The 15794-nt window shown below is 39.1% G+C and overlaps 1 protein-coding gene across 5 annotated transcripts in view; it reads left to right on the forward strand.

Annotated features, from left to right (window-relative positions):
• Nucleotides 1-6: 6 nt before the first annotated feature.
• The window catches only part of AP1S2 (adaptor related protein complex 1 subunit sigma 2), a 28500-nt gene continuing 12712 nt past the window's right edge, over nt 7-15794 (forward strand). For 4 of the 5 annotated variants that reach the window (XM_007466321.1, XM_007466322.1, XM_007466323.1 and 1 more), the window contains exons 1-4: nt 7-48; nt 2195-2373; nt 9214-9322; nt 9881-10018. In XM_007466321.1, coding sequence (XP_007466383.1) covers nt 2195-2373; nt 9214-9322; nt 9881-10018 — 426 coding nt within the window. In that variant the 5' untranslated portion in view covers nt 7-48. Of the gene's footprint in view, nt 49-2194; nt 2374-9213; nt 9323-9880; nt 10019-14610; nt 14656-15794 lie in introns of those variants that run through there. The other variant, XM_007466324.1, reaches the window with a different exon arrangement.

The raw sequence follows: 15794 nt of genomic DNA on the forward strand, positions 1-15794 counted from the left end.
GCCCCCCCCGCCGGCGGGCCCCCGCCGCGCCTGCGGCCCGCGGCCGCCGTAAGTCCCGGGAGGCGATCGGGGGCGCCGGGTACGGGGAACGGGGAGGGAGGGTCGGGCGAGCCCCCCGCTGCCCCACGAGCGCCCCGACGACCCCACCCTGCGTCCGCCCGCCCGGCCCGCCACTGGGGCACAGCGCCTCGAAACTCACTTCTCTTCGCGTCCGCGCCCCTCTCCACTCGGCGCCGCGCCACAGGATGCTGGGGCCAGTCTCGGACGCTGCGGCGGCCCCGCGGCACCTGTGGTTCGGGAATCGCCTCAAGTTTTGCGGGGCGTTTGCGGGCGGGGTCGGCGGCCGGGGGCGGCGGCGACCAAGGACCCTTGGCGCCCCCTGCGCGGCGGCGGTTGCCATTGTCTGCCCCGCTCCTTCCCTGTCACCTCGCCCGGGCTCGATCGGTCAGTGATGGAGTGCGGCCCCCCGTGGGGCGGCGGGCAGGCATCGGAGACGGCCGGACCGAGGAACGCTGGCCCCGAGCCCTTTCCGCTGCCGAGCCCATTGTTTTTAATACCAATCTCCAGGAATTGAGGTGCTCTGTGATTTGTGGCAAAATCAGAGCGTTGGTTTTTAACTAGAGGAAAGGAATACTTGTGCCTTGCGACCGGGCACCGTCCCATGTTAACATAATTTATTTTCAAGAGCGTGAATTATCTATTCGTCATAAAAAGTGGGGGGGGGGAGATCGGGGAGCCTGCTATAGACTCCCTTGAGTCCTTGAGTTCCGAAAGCAAACCCCCAGCCCTCCTGGTCATCGAGATCCTGGAATACGGGTCTGTTCTTTTCCAAGTTCTGCTAACGGGTTTGCATGAAACGTTGTCCAGTTGATGCTTTACTTGCTGTCCCCTTCTAATGCCGCTATCTTAACAGGACTTCTATGTGAGGCACTTTGACATCAATAAACGAATATTGTTCGTTTATTTCGTGCCAGGCATCCTTTTTAAGTGAGATGTTTTCAGCCAATTTTAACTTTAATAAAGTTAAATTGTTGCATCGTAAATTTCTAAATATCTTGATGCCCGTTTGGATTATTACAAAAAGCGGCAATGATTTCTTAGCGAAATTTAGGGCCCATTTTATTCAGATTGATTGTATAAATTCCCCCACCCCATGTTCATGGTGTGGTGAATATTAAGAGTCAGGCTGAGTCTTACTTGCAGTAACTAGTACTGGAAGATAGAATAGTTAAAAGAAAAAATATATATATATCTGAATTCTACCTTTAAATTACCTTTGTAGAAACAGTGCTTATCTGTTTGCAGTTGAGAAGACCAGTTGAATTATTATACAAGAAGGTTTCCTTAAAAACTAAACATATAGACTAGTCATCATTTGCAGATTCCAAATAAATATATACAAAATAGTTTGTGTAAAATGCACTAGAATTCAGCATCCGCTCCATCTGTAGATGCTATGTTTTTTATCGTTTTAAGTGAAGTATTTCGTGTAATGTGTGCAGCTCTTATTTTGGCTTTTTAAAGGTTTTATTCTCTTAGGTAAAATTATATTAACTCAGTTTATTGTGTGTATATTTTTGGTGGAATTTTTAAAATGAGATGAGATACTTAAATCAGGCTTTTATTAAGAAAAATGCCTTTATGGGATTTTTTTTGGTTTATATTTTAGATTTTTTGTTTTGCTTAAAGTATGTAAGCATAAACTGAAGAGAGCATTCTAAGTTACAGCAGTCTATCTACAAGTAATTCGGTCTGGAACTAGGACAGCTTGTTCTGTTTAGGGTGAAAAATAGAAGATCTGTTTCTTTCAAATGCATCTAAACCAGTTGATGTCAACAATGCTCTTTTGATGCATATACATGCATTCCTATAGCACAGGTACACAATAGTTTCTTAAATTGCAAGAATTATCTTTTTCATCAGAATTTTCACTTCGCCTGTTTTTGTCCTCCCGTCCCGCCCCCCCCCAAACTTACGTGGAACCGGGTGGGGTGGGAGGATTTGCATCTGGTGGGAAGATCTTTCTATAAGAATTTCCTGCTATTTTAACTGGCATAGAAATATTGATGGCTACTCATCATTTGTTAGCTAAACGCCCTGTCCCCCAAAGCTTCTCTGTGCAGCATGTCATCTTAACCTTAACTTTATTGAATCAAAGTATTGCCTGTAATCTTGGTTCTGTTTATCTTAACAGATGCAGTTTATGTTGCTTTTTAGTCGTCAGGGAAAGCTTCGACTGCAGAAATGGTACGTCCCATTATCAGACAAAGAGAAGAAAAAGATCACAAGAGAACTTGTTCAAACCGTTTTAGCACGGAAACCTAAAATGTGCAGCTTTCTTGAGTGGCGAGATCTGAAGATTGTTTACAAAAGGTATATTTTGATTTATCAGGAAGGTGAAATAGAATCAAATATTAGATCATTTATAATGTGGAAATTGCAGACTTTTGAGGGATGACATTTATAAATAATGATTAATAAAGATATAGATGAAATAGTCTTAAGGTAAAGCTTTGTATTTTTAAGATAACTGCTGTTTTGATTTATTACCCAGGCTAAAATGTTAAAATTATGGAAATCTTTTTACACGAAATTATGTGACTGAAGGCATAAATGATACTTCATGCTTAATCATCTTTTTAGGAAATTTGAAAGAATTCATTTCTTTGCAGGGGAAAATAAGATCAGTATTTTAAATTGTGTGAGCAATTCTCTGAATTTAGATAAGCATTTACCCTCCACCACCACCTTCTCCCCACAAATCTGTAAAGTAATGACTGATATTTGACATGCCTTTTAATCTGACTTTTAGGATCTTTTACTCGCTTATAAACACCTTGGATACATAGACCATTTTAGTCATAGATGTAAAAACTGGATATATACAGGATTTGTTCGTTAGGGCTTATTAATTTGAAGTACACTTGTTGCTGTGGTGGAGGTGTGATTATATCTGGTAGATAGATAATTTTGCCAAGAACAGACTTTAAAAATTTTGATGTTGCAGAATGACTCATAGGTTGGCCTTGAACACTAAGCTTTTTAAAAAATGCTATACATCTTTATTAATATCTGAAACTTTTTATACCTTAAAATAAACTTCTCAAGATTGTTCTCATAAGGTTAAAAGAAATATAATTACTTTGTTTCTTCCCCATTTCTGTTCCCTTACAAATAATTTACTGAATTTAAGATAAGAACATTCATGCATATAAAAATTCTTTCCTGAGGGGGATGTGCAGGGAACTGACTGTATGGGCTTTGAGGAGGGTCAAAGTGAAACCTGGGTTTTCTCTCAGTTTTCCTTTATTCCACTACAATATGAGTGGGGTTTGTAGGGGAGATGGTATAGAAAGTCATGAAGGTTATAGGACATCTAGAACTTTAAAAATACCATAGATTTCTCTTTAGAATAGAATGAATATTAGTCATCTTTGGGTGATTTTGTATCCAGTGTTTGGTTTGGTATTTGTTGAGAAAAATCATAGCATTTTAGAGCTGGGAGATGTTTTAGAGTAATCTAGTCAAGTGATTTTTTTTTTTAAAAAAAAAAAAAAGCTTTTTGCCCCAAGGATAGAACTTTAAATGAAACAAGTGGAAGTGGAGGTGCTCATGTGAAATCAGGACTGTGTCTCAACTCATTTGGCTTCCACCCTCTCTGTAGATGGTTCCTGAGTTTGAAAACCACTACTGTTGATCAAACTTCAGCTTTATAAAAAATGAGAATTTGAGAGAAGTGACTTGTCCAAGGTCAGTTGCTAGTGACTGCCATAGTGGCCAGAACTCAAATCTTAAGCCTGGAGGCAAGGGTTTTAAACTGGGATGAATAGAAAATTTGCATTTCTTTAAAGATCCTGTAGTTGGAGAATGGGTGGGGGGAGGGCTGAGACTGGCACCTGAGGGATCTGTTAGGAGACTACCTCATCCAACAGTCCTGAAGGAAGACCTCTGCTGTGGGCTCAGCAGGTGGAAGAGCTGTTCCGAGGTAAGTTTGGTAAGACTTGGTCACCGCTAGAAGCAGGGAGGGCAGTGAAAGAAGAGGAGGAGTGGTGTTATTCCACATTTCTGGTTCAGTTGATGGGGTAAATGGTGAAGTAGAAGGTTGACTTTGAGGGGCCTGTGTGACTTCCATTTGGAGATGCCTAGTTTTCTCAGGGTGGGCATAGGCATGGAAGTCTGGGGGAAAATTAGGCATTAAAGCGTTAGATCACCAGCATTCAAGCAGCAGGCAAAGGATAAGTATAAGGTCAGTCACATTGGGGAAGGGGAGAGAGTTTCAAAAATAAGGCCACCAGTGCCAAAGTTCGCATAAAGGTCAACTAAGGTGAAGAATATTAGATTTTACAGTGAGCATTTCACAAAATGCCCTTCATCAGAACAATTTCAGTGGAATAGTAGAGATAGAACTCTCTAAGAAATGGGGCAAAGTGTGAAGAGGTGGAGACAATAAAACAGCAGGTGTAGAGTATTTGGGGGAGCTTTGCTATGAAGGACAGAAGAGGTGATAACCACCTGTAGACAGGGGTGGGGGACAGGGTTAAAAAATGGCATAAGAGACTTAAGCTTATTTCTAGATAGGGGAAGGAGTCCCCCGTGTGGAGGAGGAAAATACAAGCAAGGGAATCAGTCCCAGGAATCAAGATTCCTGTAGCTGAAGGAGATGGCCTGTCAAAAGAAAAGAAGGCACTACTTGGTGCTCTGTGCACAGCATTCAGCCCATCCATGTTGGGCCACCGCTTTTTCCGTTAAAGGCTGTAAAGGGTAATCTCACCTGACTCTGATATTTACATCAAGCGCCTATAAATAAAGGTGCACTAAAAAAAAACCCCAGCTTTACTGAGATGAAATTCACATATAAAGTTAGAATTTATAATCAGTTTTCCTCTGCATTTCCCCATTTCATACTGAAAACTCATCTAGAGTACTTAAGGACATATTTTTTTGTAGCTATGAACAGGTGATTTTTTTTAAGAAGATGTTGGGGGTAGGAGTTTATTAATTTTTATTTTATTTATTTTTGCTGTGTTGGGTCCTCGTTTCTGCGCGAGGGCTTTCTCTAGTTGCAGCGAGCGGGGGGCCACTCTTCATCGCGGTGCGCGGGCCTCTCACTATTGGCGGCCTCTCGTTGCGGAGCACAGGCTTCAGATGCGCAGGCTCAGTAGTTGTGGCCCATGGGCCCAGCTGCTCTGCGGCATGTGGGATCCTCCCAGACCAGGGCTCGAACCCCCGTCCCCTGCATTAGCAGGCAGACTCCCAACCACTGCACCACCAGGGAAGCTCCAGGTGATTTTTTTTTTCCCTAGACCAGCTGGAAGAGGAGACCTTTTAAGCAAAGGAATTACCGCTTAGCTGCTGAGAAATTCTGAACTAGCACTTTCGCTGTTCATACCACCAAGTGATCTTTATGTCTGCCTTCCTCAAGTTGCCTCACCCACGTTCTTCATCCCTGAGCCTTTCTTTACAGTTGCCCCTCTTGGGGAGGGAGAGGTGAGAGGGGAGTAAGGTTAATATAGCTGAAAAATTAGACTGAAAATCTGGGGACTTGAGTTCTTTTCCTTTGGCCATTAGCTAGTTTTGTGACTTTGAACAAGTCATTTTGCCTTTGTTTCCTCATCTCTAAAATAAACGCTCTTGAAGATCCCGTGAACACAGAAGACACTGTATGCGTTTTTTATTCCTATTTTGTGCAGCATGTTATGGATTAAAGTCTTAAAATTAATTAAAAAATACACACCTACCAATTACGAGCTTCAGAATTTGTTGAAGAGTACTGTATTGATTTTCTTTACTAACAAAAGAATTTTTAATGATATACCAGTAGAATATTGAGAACGGCTTGGTTACAGTCACCCACGGTCAGCTGATATTTAGCTGACTGGGGAGAAGTCATGTGTTGTGAATATAAGAATAGGCACCTTCAGATGTTCTCTGAGTGCCAGTAATTAGAGTAAGCCGTAATCTACTCTGCTAAAAATAACCAAACATACCTTCCTTCTTACTAGTCTATTATTAATTTTACTTCAGATTTAGACTTACAAATATATACTAAGAGAACAAAATGAGCTCATTATTGAATTTTTTAAAAGCACTTGCTTCTGAAAATAGGGAGTATACCTCAGGTTCTCCTGGTAATCTTTTACTAAATTAGGATAACAATTTTTATTTCTCTCTTCAAAGCATGTAAAATATTGCTTTGAATATGTTTTAATTTTTGCCAGTTGCAGGATTACTTTATTTAGCACAGTTCTGGGCCATAGTTTTTAATATACAACTCAGGCTCTGGAGTCAAATCACTGTTCTGGGAAGATTACTCAATTAAGCCTGAGTCTGCTGTAAATGCAAATAATAACGGTATCTCTCTGGAAGGGTTTTTTTGAGGATTAAAATGGTAAATTATGCCAAGGCCTAAGGTAACATTTAGTGCCTTACTCAGAGTGAGGACTCAGTAAATGCTACCTGTTATTATGCTTCTGTTTCTTTCTTCCTTAAGCCTTCTGGAAAGAGGTGCCTTCTTATAATCCTGATAACTGAATGCTCACCTACAGTGAAGAATTCATTTAATTTGATATTAAAGTAATATTTCCGAATGACTCGTATAATCTAGGACCTTTGACTAGTGTTTAAATGCTGTTTACTTATAAGTAAAAAGCGGTACTGTGGATAAGGAGCGAGGATGGTGTAAGCATTAGATTGCTTAACAGTAGCATTGAAGAAATCTTGAAATTTAAAAAACAAATTAAATTTACCTGACGTTGCCTATTAGTAAATTCTTTCTAATGGAATTATTTAGCACTCTGTTCATAGCAGCTAGTTATGTCTGGTTTTTATCTACTATTTTTAATGTCAGCCCCTTTAATCTTTAGTTTTCTTAATTCAGAGAATCTTGTGTGTCAATTGTATCAGTTTTCCCGAATTTAAGACTATTTGAGGAGCATGGGTTAGGGAGGATGGAAGGTTGGAATATCCCATTGCCTTTTAAAGCAATAAACAAAACATAGGATAGTGCTGGGAAAGATAGGAAGCGCTTTGTTACTAAGGTTGGAGGTGGTGCCTGTTATGTCCTTCATGATAATAAATGAACGTGTGTGAATGCCTTCTCTCTAAGACTGCAGGGGACCCACCTTTTTTTTTTTTTTTTTTTTTGTGGCCTATGTGGGCCTCTCACTGACGTGGCCTCTCCCGTTGCGGAGCACAGGCTCCGGACGTGCAGGCTCAGCGGCCATGGCTCACGGGCCTAGCCGCTCCGCGGCGCGTGGGATCCTCCCAGACCGGGGCACGAACCCATGTCCCTTGCATCGGCAGGCGGACTCTCAACCACTGCGCCACCAGGGAAGCCCCGAACCACCATTTAAAATAACTCAGTGAAGGACTTACCTGGTGGCGCAGTGGTTAAGAATCCGCCTGCCAATGCAGGAGACACGGGTTCGAGCCCTGGTCCGGGAAGATCCCATATGCTGCGGAGCAACTAAGCCCGTGTGCCATAACTACAGAGCCTGCGCTCTAGAGCCCGCAAGCCACAACTACTGAGCCCGCGTGCTGCAACTACTGAAGCCCGTGTGCCTAGAGCGTGTGCTCCGCAAGAAGAGAAGCGACTGCAATGAGAAGCCCGCGCACCGTAACGAAGAGTAGCCCCCCTCCCCACTCACCCCAACTAGAGAAAGCCCACGCACAGCAACGAAGGCCCAACACAGCCAAAATAAATTAATAAAGAAATAAATTTATTTTAAAAAAATAAATTAAATAACTTAGTGAATGTAGAAATCAGGTAGAATGGACGTGGCAAAAAGTGTATGTGTATGACAAGGGAGTCAGTGTGGTAGAGTGGAAAAGGCCTGGAGTTAAGGTATGAAGATCAGATTTCTTGTCACAGTACAACCACTTGGCAGGCCCTTGTACTCTTGGGCCTCTTTTTTTTCCTTCCGTAATCAAGGATGATGCTGCTTACTGTTGGAAAAATCAAATAAGAGGAAATGTTTTTAATAATATTGAAATTAATAGAGTGTTATGAAAATACTCATACTGAAGTTATTCTCATACTGAAGAGCAGGAATTCCTTGAATTTCAAAACTGAGATTGTGTGTGTATGTGTTTGTATGTTATTTTACATTAATGCTATGAGCAGTAATTTCCCATTGTGTTTTCTAAAAATCACTTAAATGTTCCTCTGTGAAAATTACAATGGCAACTGAGACTTGTTTAGAATGTCTTAGGTTTTCATTCTGTTTCTTTTCAAAAGCCTTAGATACATTTAAACCATTTGAAAATACTCTTTTAACCCTCCTCAAAGGACTTGGTTAGGTCATTCTTCCTTATGTATGCCTCAAGGTTGTGTTAATAACTTTTGGCTTCCTTGGATCAAGTATAACCTAGTCCCATGTGCTAGAATCCTAGTTTGGAGAATATGAGTTTTCCAACCTTATTATACCTTCTTCAAGGGTAAATAACCCGAGCTTTAATTTAACAGGGTAGAACTTGGAAAATTTGAGGACACGTCTCAGTTTCCCCTGTTCTCTTTCTCTGACTTCTATGATTACTTGGAACTGTTGTTTTTTTCTTGACGTTTATTCCATAATCCTATAAAACTCCTTTAAAAATAATTCTGTGCTGTTAGAAGTCAAGATAGTTACCTTTGGGGGTGGGAGGCTGTGACCAGGAGAGATTAGGAGAGGGGCTTCAGGGGTTCAGTAATAATTCTGTTTCTTGGTGCAGGTGCTGGTACACAAGTATGTTCACTTCGAAACTCATCAGGCTGTACATTTATGACTTGTGTTCTTCTCTGTGTGTATATTACACTTCAGTAAAATGTTCCAGAACGTTGACTTAACGTTGACGGCATCTTCAATAAGTCCTTCAGTTGGAGAGTTTATTTTCTTCCGTGTTTACTTGTGGTTTGAAATAGTCACACAGTGCACTTTGTTTTAAGTAAACTTGAGAACAACCTGGGTCATTTGTGTTTTAGAATATTCTAGAAAGGAGCCTGAATGGAAGAAGAGCAAAATAAGTAACTCTTTTTTTTTTTTTGCTTGCCTGTACTTTTCAAAATTTCTTTTTTGTACATTTATTACTTTTATAGTCTAGGAGAAAAATAATCTACTGTTGTAAAGAGGAAATAAACTGTATAAGCATGACATATTTCACAATAGGATATGAAAATGTATTTTAGAAAACATGATTATAGGGTAAATTTTTTTTTACATCTGTTTTTTGTTACAGATATGCCAGTCTGTATTTTTGCTGTGCTATTGAGGATCAGGACAATGAACTAATTACCCTGGAAATAATTCATCGTTACGTGGAATTACTTGACAAGTATTTTGGCAGTGTGAGTAGTATTTTGTTTTAGGAAATTGAATGCCATAGTGCTTTTTTTTTTAGCCTTTTCTGTAACAAGTTTATTATTTGATTATCTTGGGGATTCTGACTATTTGACAGTAACTGTGGGAGAGGGAAGGAATGACTATTTCTTGTCAGTGTGCCTAGTGAGTTAACTGCCAGAATTGCTTGACCCCACAGACCTACTCATTTAATTATGCTGGTGAGAACAAGGTTTAAAGTAGTGAAATAGAAAGGGGTCCAACTGCAAAGATTAATATACTGGAAGTACTTAGTGTAGAATTTAGATTTGGTTAGCAGTTGCAATCATATTACCCAGAAATATGTTCTTCAAAAGATCAGTCTTTATGAGTAGAAAATTATTAAGTTGCCCATGTTAGGAGCTTGCAGAGTCTGGTCTTTCTTAGCTTGTAGGCATTAAGATTGATCCCCTCTGGTCAGATTTTACTGACTACCTGATAGTAGGTAAGTAGGTAAGTATCTTTTACTTTCTTCGGTTTTATTTATTTATTATTTATTTATTTATTTATTTATTTTTGCTTTTCAGGTGTGTGAACTTGATATCATCTTTAATTTTGAGAAGGCTTATTTTATTTTGGATGAGTTTCTTTTGGGAGGAGAAGTTCAGGAAACATCCAAGAAAAATGTCCTTAAAGCAATTGAGCAGGCTGATCTACTACAGGAGGTAAGCTACTCAGAGTTCTCTTGACTGGACATTAGCATGTTTTGCTCTTGCTAGGGAAGTCTCAGTCATCTTCCCTCATTCCTACAGTTTCAGAAATTACTCTGAAGCATGCTTGGCATGTAGTGTCCATGTGCAGTTTATTGATTGGAATATGTGTCAGCCACATCGACTCAGTTATCTGTGGATGGATTGTTTACTTTGGAGATGATCTGGAGATGGCCCATTTTGGGACCCCAAAACACCAGAGTCCAAACATTTAGAAGACGGACTACTTTAAGATGGGAAAAGTAGCAGTAATTTGAGAACTCTCTGTCCATTGTTCTGAATTACTTAAGATAACCCCTTTTCTCACTAGTGTGTACAATGAGGAGTTGACTGTGAGACTATGGCATTTTCATTCCAAGTTGGTTCATATTTTCACCTCATGTCCATTAAGTGCAAATGTAGCCAAGCAAATAATAGTGTTATAATTATACTTTTTGTAGAATCCTCTACTTTTGTGTTAGCAAAACTAACTAAAAAGTATTTCTACTTCTCTATGCTCTTCTTAAATAACAAACCATGTTCTGTTAAACAGCTACATTCTTGTCTTGCCTTGATATCACAAGAACCATTGATTAAACCCCTTTCCCTTTCTAACTTCCACAGTTGTCTTGGGTTAATTGTATATTTGATACTTCTGTACCTTTAATTTCTGAAGTTAAAAATTTCGTAGATTAAGGCTACCTTTTCCTAAAAACTTAATGATACATTAATTCAGGTACCTAGTTGAATTATGCTTTAGTCATAATTGTGGTTTTATTCAAAGAGAAGGTTTATAGCATGAGGAGAAGGAGCTAGTCAATATAAAAAAATTAATTTTTTCATTATGGTAATTGTCTTTTTTATTATTAAAGGAGGCTTTAAATCAGAGTAAATCTTTTTCTTCATTATAACTTTTTTTTTTTTTTTTTGCGGTACACGGGCCTCTCACTGTTGTGGCCTCTCCCGTTGCGGAGCACAGGCTCCGGACGCGCAGGCTCAGCGGCCATGGCTCACGGGCCCAGCCGCTCCGCGGCATGTGGGATCTTCCCAGACCGGGGCGCGAACCTGTGTCCCCTGCATCGGCAGGCGGACTCTCAACCACTGCGCCACCAGGGAAGCTCCCATTATAACTTCTTAACTGTTGGCCTCAGTCAGGAGAGTGGGGAGCTCTCGGTAATCCCTCTGCATCAGTCACTGACTAGGTCAGTTGTGGGGATTGTTTGAAGTTGGGATGACATCATCTGGAACATTCATAAGTTAAATATGAGACAATGCTTTGTACATTTAATTATCTTGAGTTACCAAAACAGGGGTTAAGGTGCCTGCAAAAGTGAAGTATTTTGTTGACAGCCCTAATGGCATCTGCTGTTCCGTAGTGAAATGAGCACAGCCCTTTTTCTGTGCGTGTATGGTTTGCCACAGTTGTTTATTGATTGTATACATGTCATTCGAAGATTTTCTTTTTAAATGTCCGATGTGCCGACTACAAGCTCATATTCTACTGTTGTAAAATTGCTTTAAAGTTAGCACCTCCTTATTTTGCTGTTCACTAACCAGACTTTTCTAAAAATTAGGTCAAGACCAGGGTTAGAAATTGGGAATTTTTCTTTCTTTTTTTTTTGGCCGTGCCGTGCAGCATGTGGGATCTTAGTTCCCTGACCAGGGATCAAACCCATGTCCCCTGCACTGAAAGCGCAGAGTCTTAACCCCTGGATTGCCAGTGCAGTCTGGGAGCTTTTCATATTTGTTCCTTCCCTTGATCACTTTTATATTTCATTATTATGGAACTATATTCGGTTCTATCAGATCCTGGTCCAAGTTCTTCGTCATTTCCTGATTAATTACGTTTGCCTTGAAACATTTCTAAAGTTGTTGAAGTTCAGCTTTTAATTTTAATATATTTTTCTGGAGAGTAATGTTTAGGGCATTGACGTCTCTTGTGTCTGGATTGTTTTTTACACCCTACTGGGAAATCGCTATACACTTTACAATATGACAAATATGCTAAGTTTACTTTATAGCATGTATTGAGTATATACTAGAGGATCCAGAAGTTATTACAGGTACATGTTTGTTTGTAAATGTGTACATGTGTGTGTATCTCCCCTATAAAAGTATTTTAATAAGAAGTAATGTCTCTTTTTTTGAAGTAGTATTTTTATATCTCTAATTGGGAAAAGTAGGAATGGAGAGAGAAGCATAGGATGTCCTTAGTTCCATGTAAAATTCTCCTTACCCCATCTCACCCTAGTTTAAAAAAAAAAACCTGACTACTGTTAATTACAGTTCCTTGTCTTTAGAAGAGAGCTTTGGCCCTATTTCTCATCTGTGACTACATTGTTTTGTACATAAACCAAATTGATACTATATTAAGACATTTTCTATTCAATGGTCCAAGTGAACCATCTTTCTTAATTTAGCCATTCAGGTCTTGAGGCAGAACGTGGCTGGTCCATTCTGAATTTAGAGTGAGGTTAAGGCCTTTATGAAACCAAGCTAAAGTCTGTATCGGGCAGTTAAGCTTCATTTAGGTTATTCTGTTCAGGTTAACTTGTTTATTCAGGTTATTCCCCAACGTACTGTCATAAGAAATCCAGGATGATAAGATGTTTTTTTCCTACAATAGAGTCATTTATATGTTGATACATGATACAAGTTTACATCTCTGGGAGAGTATTTGAATATTATGTTCATAAAATAGGTGACAGAATAAGATGAGAAAAAGCATTCTACAAACTGCTGAAAAAGATTGTCTGGGCACCATGATAGCAAAAAAGAACTATGATGATAGCTCATGCTTATTGAGCAGTTAGATATGAGGCATCCTATGTTAATCATCAGGATTTCCTGAGAAGGTCACGAGAGCCTTTTGTTTTTGTTTTTGTTTTTTTGTGGTACGTGAGCCTCTCACTGTTGTGGCCTCTCCCGTTGCGGGGCACAGGCTCCAGACGCGCAGGCTCAGCGGCCCTGGCTCACGGGCCCAGCCGCTCCGCGGCATGTGGGACTGGGACACGAACCCGTGTCCCCTGCATCGGCAGGCAGACTCTCAACCACTGCGCCACCAGGGAAGCCCCCACGAGAGCCTTTTGAACCAAAGAAGAAACAGAGGCTCTAGAGGCTCGGTGAAGTTCCTTCCAATGACTGGTCCTAGGTAGCAGTTGGCAAAACCAGGATTGTAAACCCAGATCTGCTAGACTCCAGAGCTGTATGAAATCTTAACCACTGTGCTCTGTCCGCCCCAACCCCCATTTGTGTACTTTCTTGGTATGTTTTAAACATTCTGTTTTAGACACTTCTGTATGTCTCAGTAATATAGTAAAGAAATTCATAACTCTCCTGGAGGTTTCTCTATGTTGAACAAAGTAGGTTTCCTAAGACTGATGCTATCCTTTACTTTTTAGACTGGAAATTTTCATTGTCCAAGTTATCAGTAGTTGGAATTTATTAATTGGATATATAGATATAAATAGTATTTTTCAAATCATTTCTTGTTGGATTTATCAAAATGCCTAGATCTGTAGTAGCTTTTTTGGTCTTATAATTTAGGGTATAATATTCACTTAGGCTATGTCATGAAATGATTTTGCTTCCAAAAGTGTAAATATAGCTGTAAAGACACTTATCTAAATGCAGTCTTAAATTTGTAGAAGTCCTAATTAATTGATTTTAATCTAGTTTTTCATATATTGTGATTTTTTTTTTTTCTTTTTCTATTTGGTGTCAGGTCTTTTACTTGAATTGATCTTTTCTAAACACCAAAGATGACTTCGAATTTATATCGAAAATATCTGTTGGCTTAAAGATATATGTAAAGCACAAAATAATTTTGTTTTTAATCCTTTTTTAATCTGTGAAATACACATTTCTATCCTTATTTCTTTAGAAAAGTTTCTTTAAAATGTCCCTTTTACTCAATTTGCGTAAATGTCATATACTTTGTTTAGGTAGTCCTTCATTATATAGGCAAACAGGGTTAGAAAGTCAGTGCATAAAGTAGATTTTCTATTAGCATTTTATAGTCAGTAATGAGAACATAACATAAATGTGTATCTGAATAATAATTACTAAAATATCAGATATTATGATTAAATAATAAAGATGTCTTATTTTACTTAATTACTTGGTAAGGAAGGGTTACAATTTTAATATTTCTAGACCGAACTCTATGTTAATTCCTTTTGGTATTCTGTTGTATGAATACATAATTAGATTTAGGGGTAAAGCCCAGAATAATTGGTCTGTTACCCAATTTTTAACGTTTGACCGTTGGAATTTAAAACATATTTACTTAACATGCCACTCGTACTTAACTTGATTCTTAAATTATTAAAGTGCAACATGCTGAGATTACTAAATTGACATTTTTTATTTGCAATACTTGGAACATTTTCCCCAGCACCAATTAAGTACCTATTTTAAGCTAGATTTTTTTGGAGGGAGGGCATGGGGTAGCAGTACAGTTGGATTTATTTTATAAACATTACATATAATGACAAAGGAAATATAGAGTGCATTTTCTTTGTGAAGTCAGGCACTTACCAGTTTTTCTCTGCTCCTTAATTTTATAGAGCCAGAATGAAGAATGGGGAGGTTTGTCTGAGGATATCTTATGATAAAGAGCAGTCTAAGGCTTTAGTCCCTTTGACCCCCACCTTATTTATTGGTAACTACTAAATTTACCATTTTCGTGGCATGGATAAAATGGGGTGTTATGCCAAAACTGTTGCACGTGAGGTGATTTCAAGTCCTTGCTTGATCTGTGAAGATCAAATAGTTAAATACTGGGTGTTGGGCTTTAACCCTCAGCGGTAGATGCATGATGGTGTTGATCAGCGCTTTGAGATGTGTCAACCTTTTTTTTTATACTAACAGCATCATTTTCAAATTCGTGGGGGTTTTCCTTTTGAGCTTTGTTTGCTGTTGGTATTGTTTCTCACTAAAGTAATCTGAGAAATGAAAAATAAGTGAGACACCAAAAGCAAGCATTGCACTCATGAATTTGCTTCTACTTCAAGGTGGTCCACTTTATGAATAGATTTATTGGATTTACAGTTGTTAATTTGCCTCATCTAGAAAGTGGTGCTCTATGGGGAATTAGTGCTGCTAAAATTGATTTGTTTTAGTGCTGGGCCTGCATGATACATCTTAGTACTATACAACATCTTTGTGGAAGTAGTAATTAATAAATCTCTTGGACTGCATAAAAATGGAAAGGTAAGAATCTTAGGAGAAAAAGTGATTTCTTTAAAAATGAATCTTTTGTAACTTAAAAGTATTTTAAGTAAGTAAGTACTTATTGAAGTATTTAATAACATGCCTTTTAATAAGTTTGGGTTTTTTTTAAATTAAAATCTTGCTAATTAAGAATATTTGGGCTTTGGGCAAGGTAGTCAAACTCAAGAATAAAGAATATCTTACATTGTTTTAAAACAGATGCTTTAAAATATATACAGTAATATAACAGCAAAAAGCATTTTGATAAAAATCCTCTTAGGATTGGCTTTAATAAGACAAGCTCCTGTAATTCCTTTGTAATTACCACTGTTTGTATTAAAACCTTTAAGCCTAAACCTTCTTCTTTTCAACTGGGTAAAAGTTAACAAGGCTATATAATCTTTTACGCCAGCATATTTTAACTTTTTTTTTTTTTTTTTTTTTTGGGGTCCGGGGGCCTCCCCCCGCGGCGGCCTCCCCCGTTGCGGAGCGGACGCGCAGGCTCAGCTGCCATGGCCCACGGGCCCATCCGCTCCAC

This window comes from Lipotes vexillifer, unplaced genomic scaffold, assembly GCF_000442215.2.
Source record: "Lipotes vexillifer unplaced genomic scaffold, Lipotes_vexillifer_v1.1 scaffold169, whole genome shotgun sequence".
Lineage (NCBI taxonomy): Eukaryota > Metazoa > Chordata > Mammalia > Artiodactyla > Lipotidae > Lipotes > Lipotes vexillifer.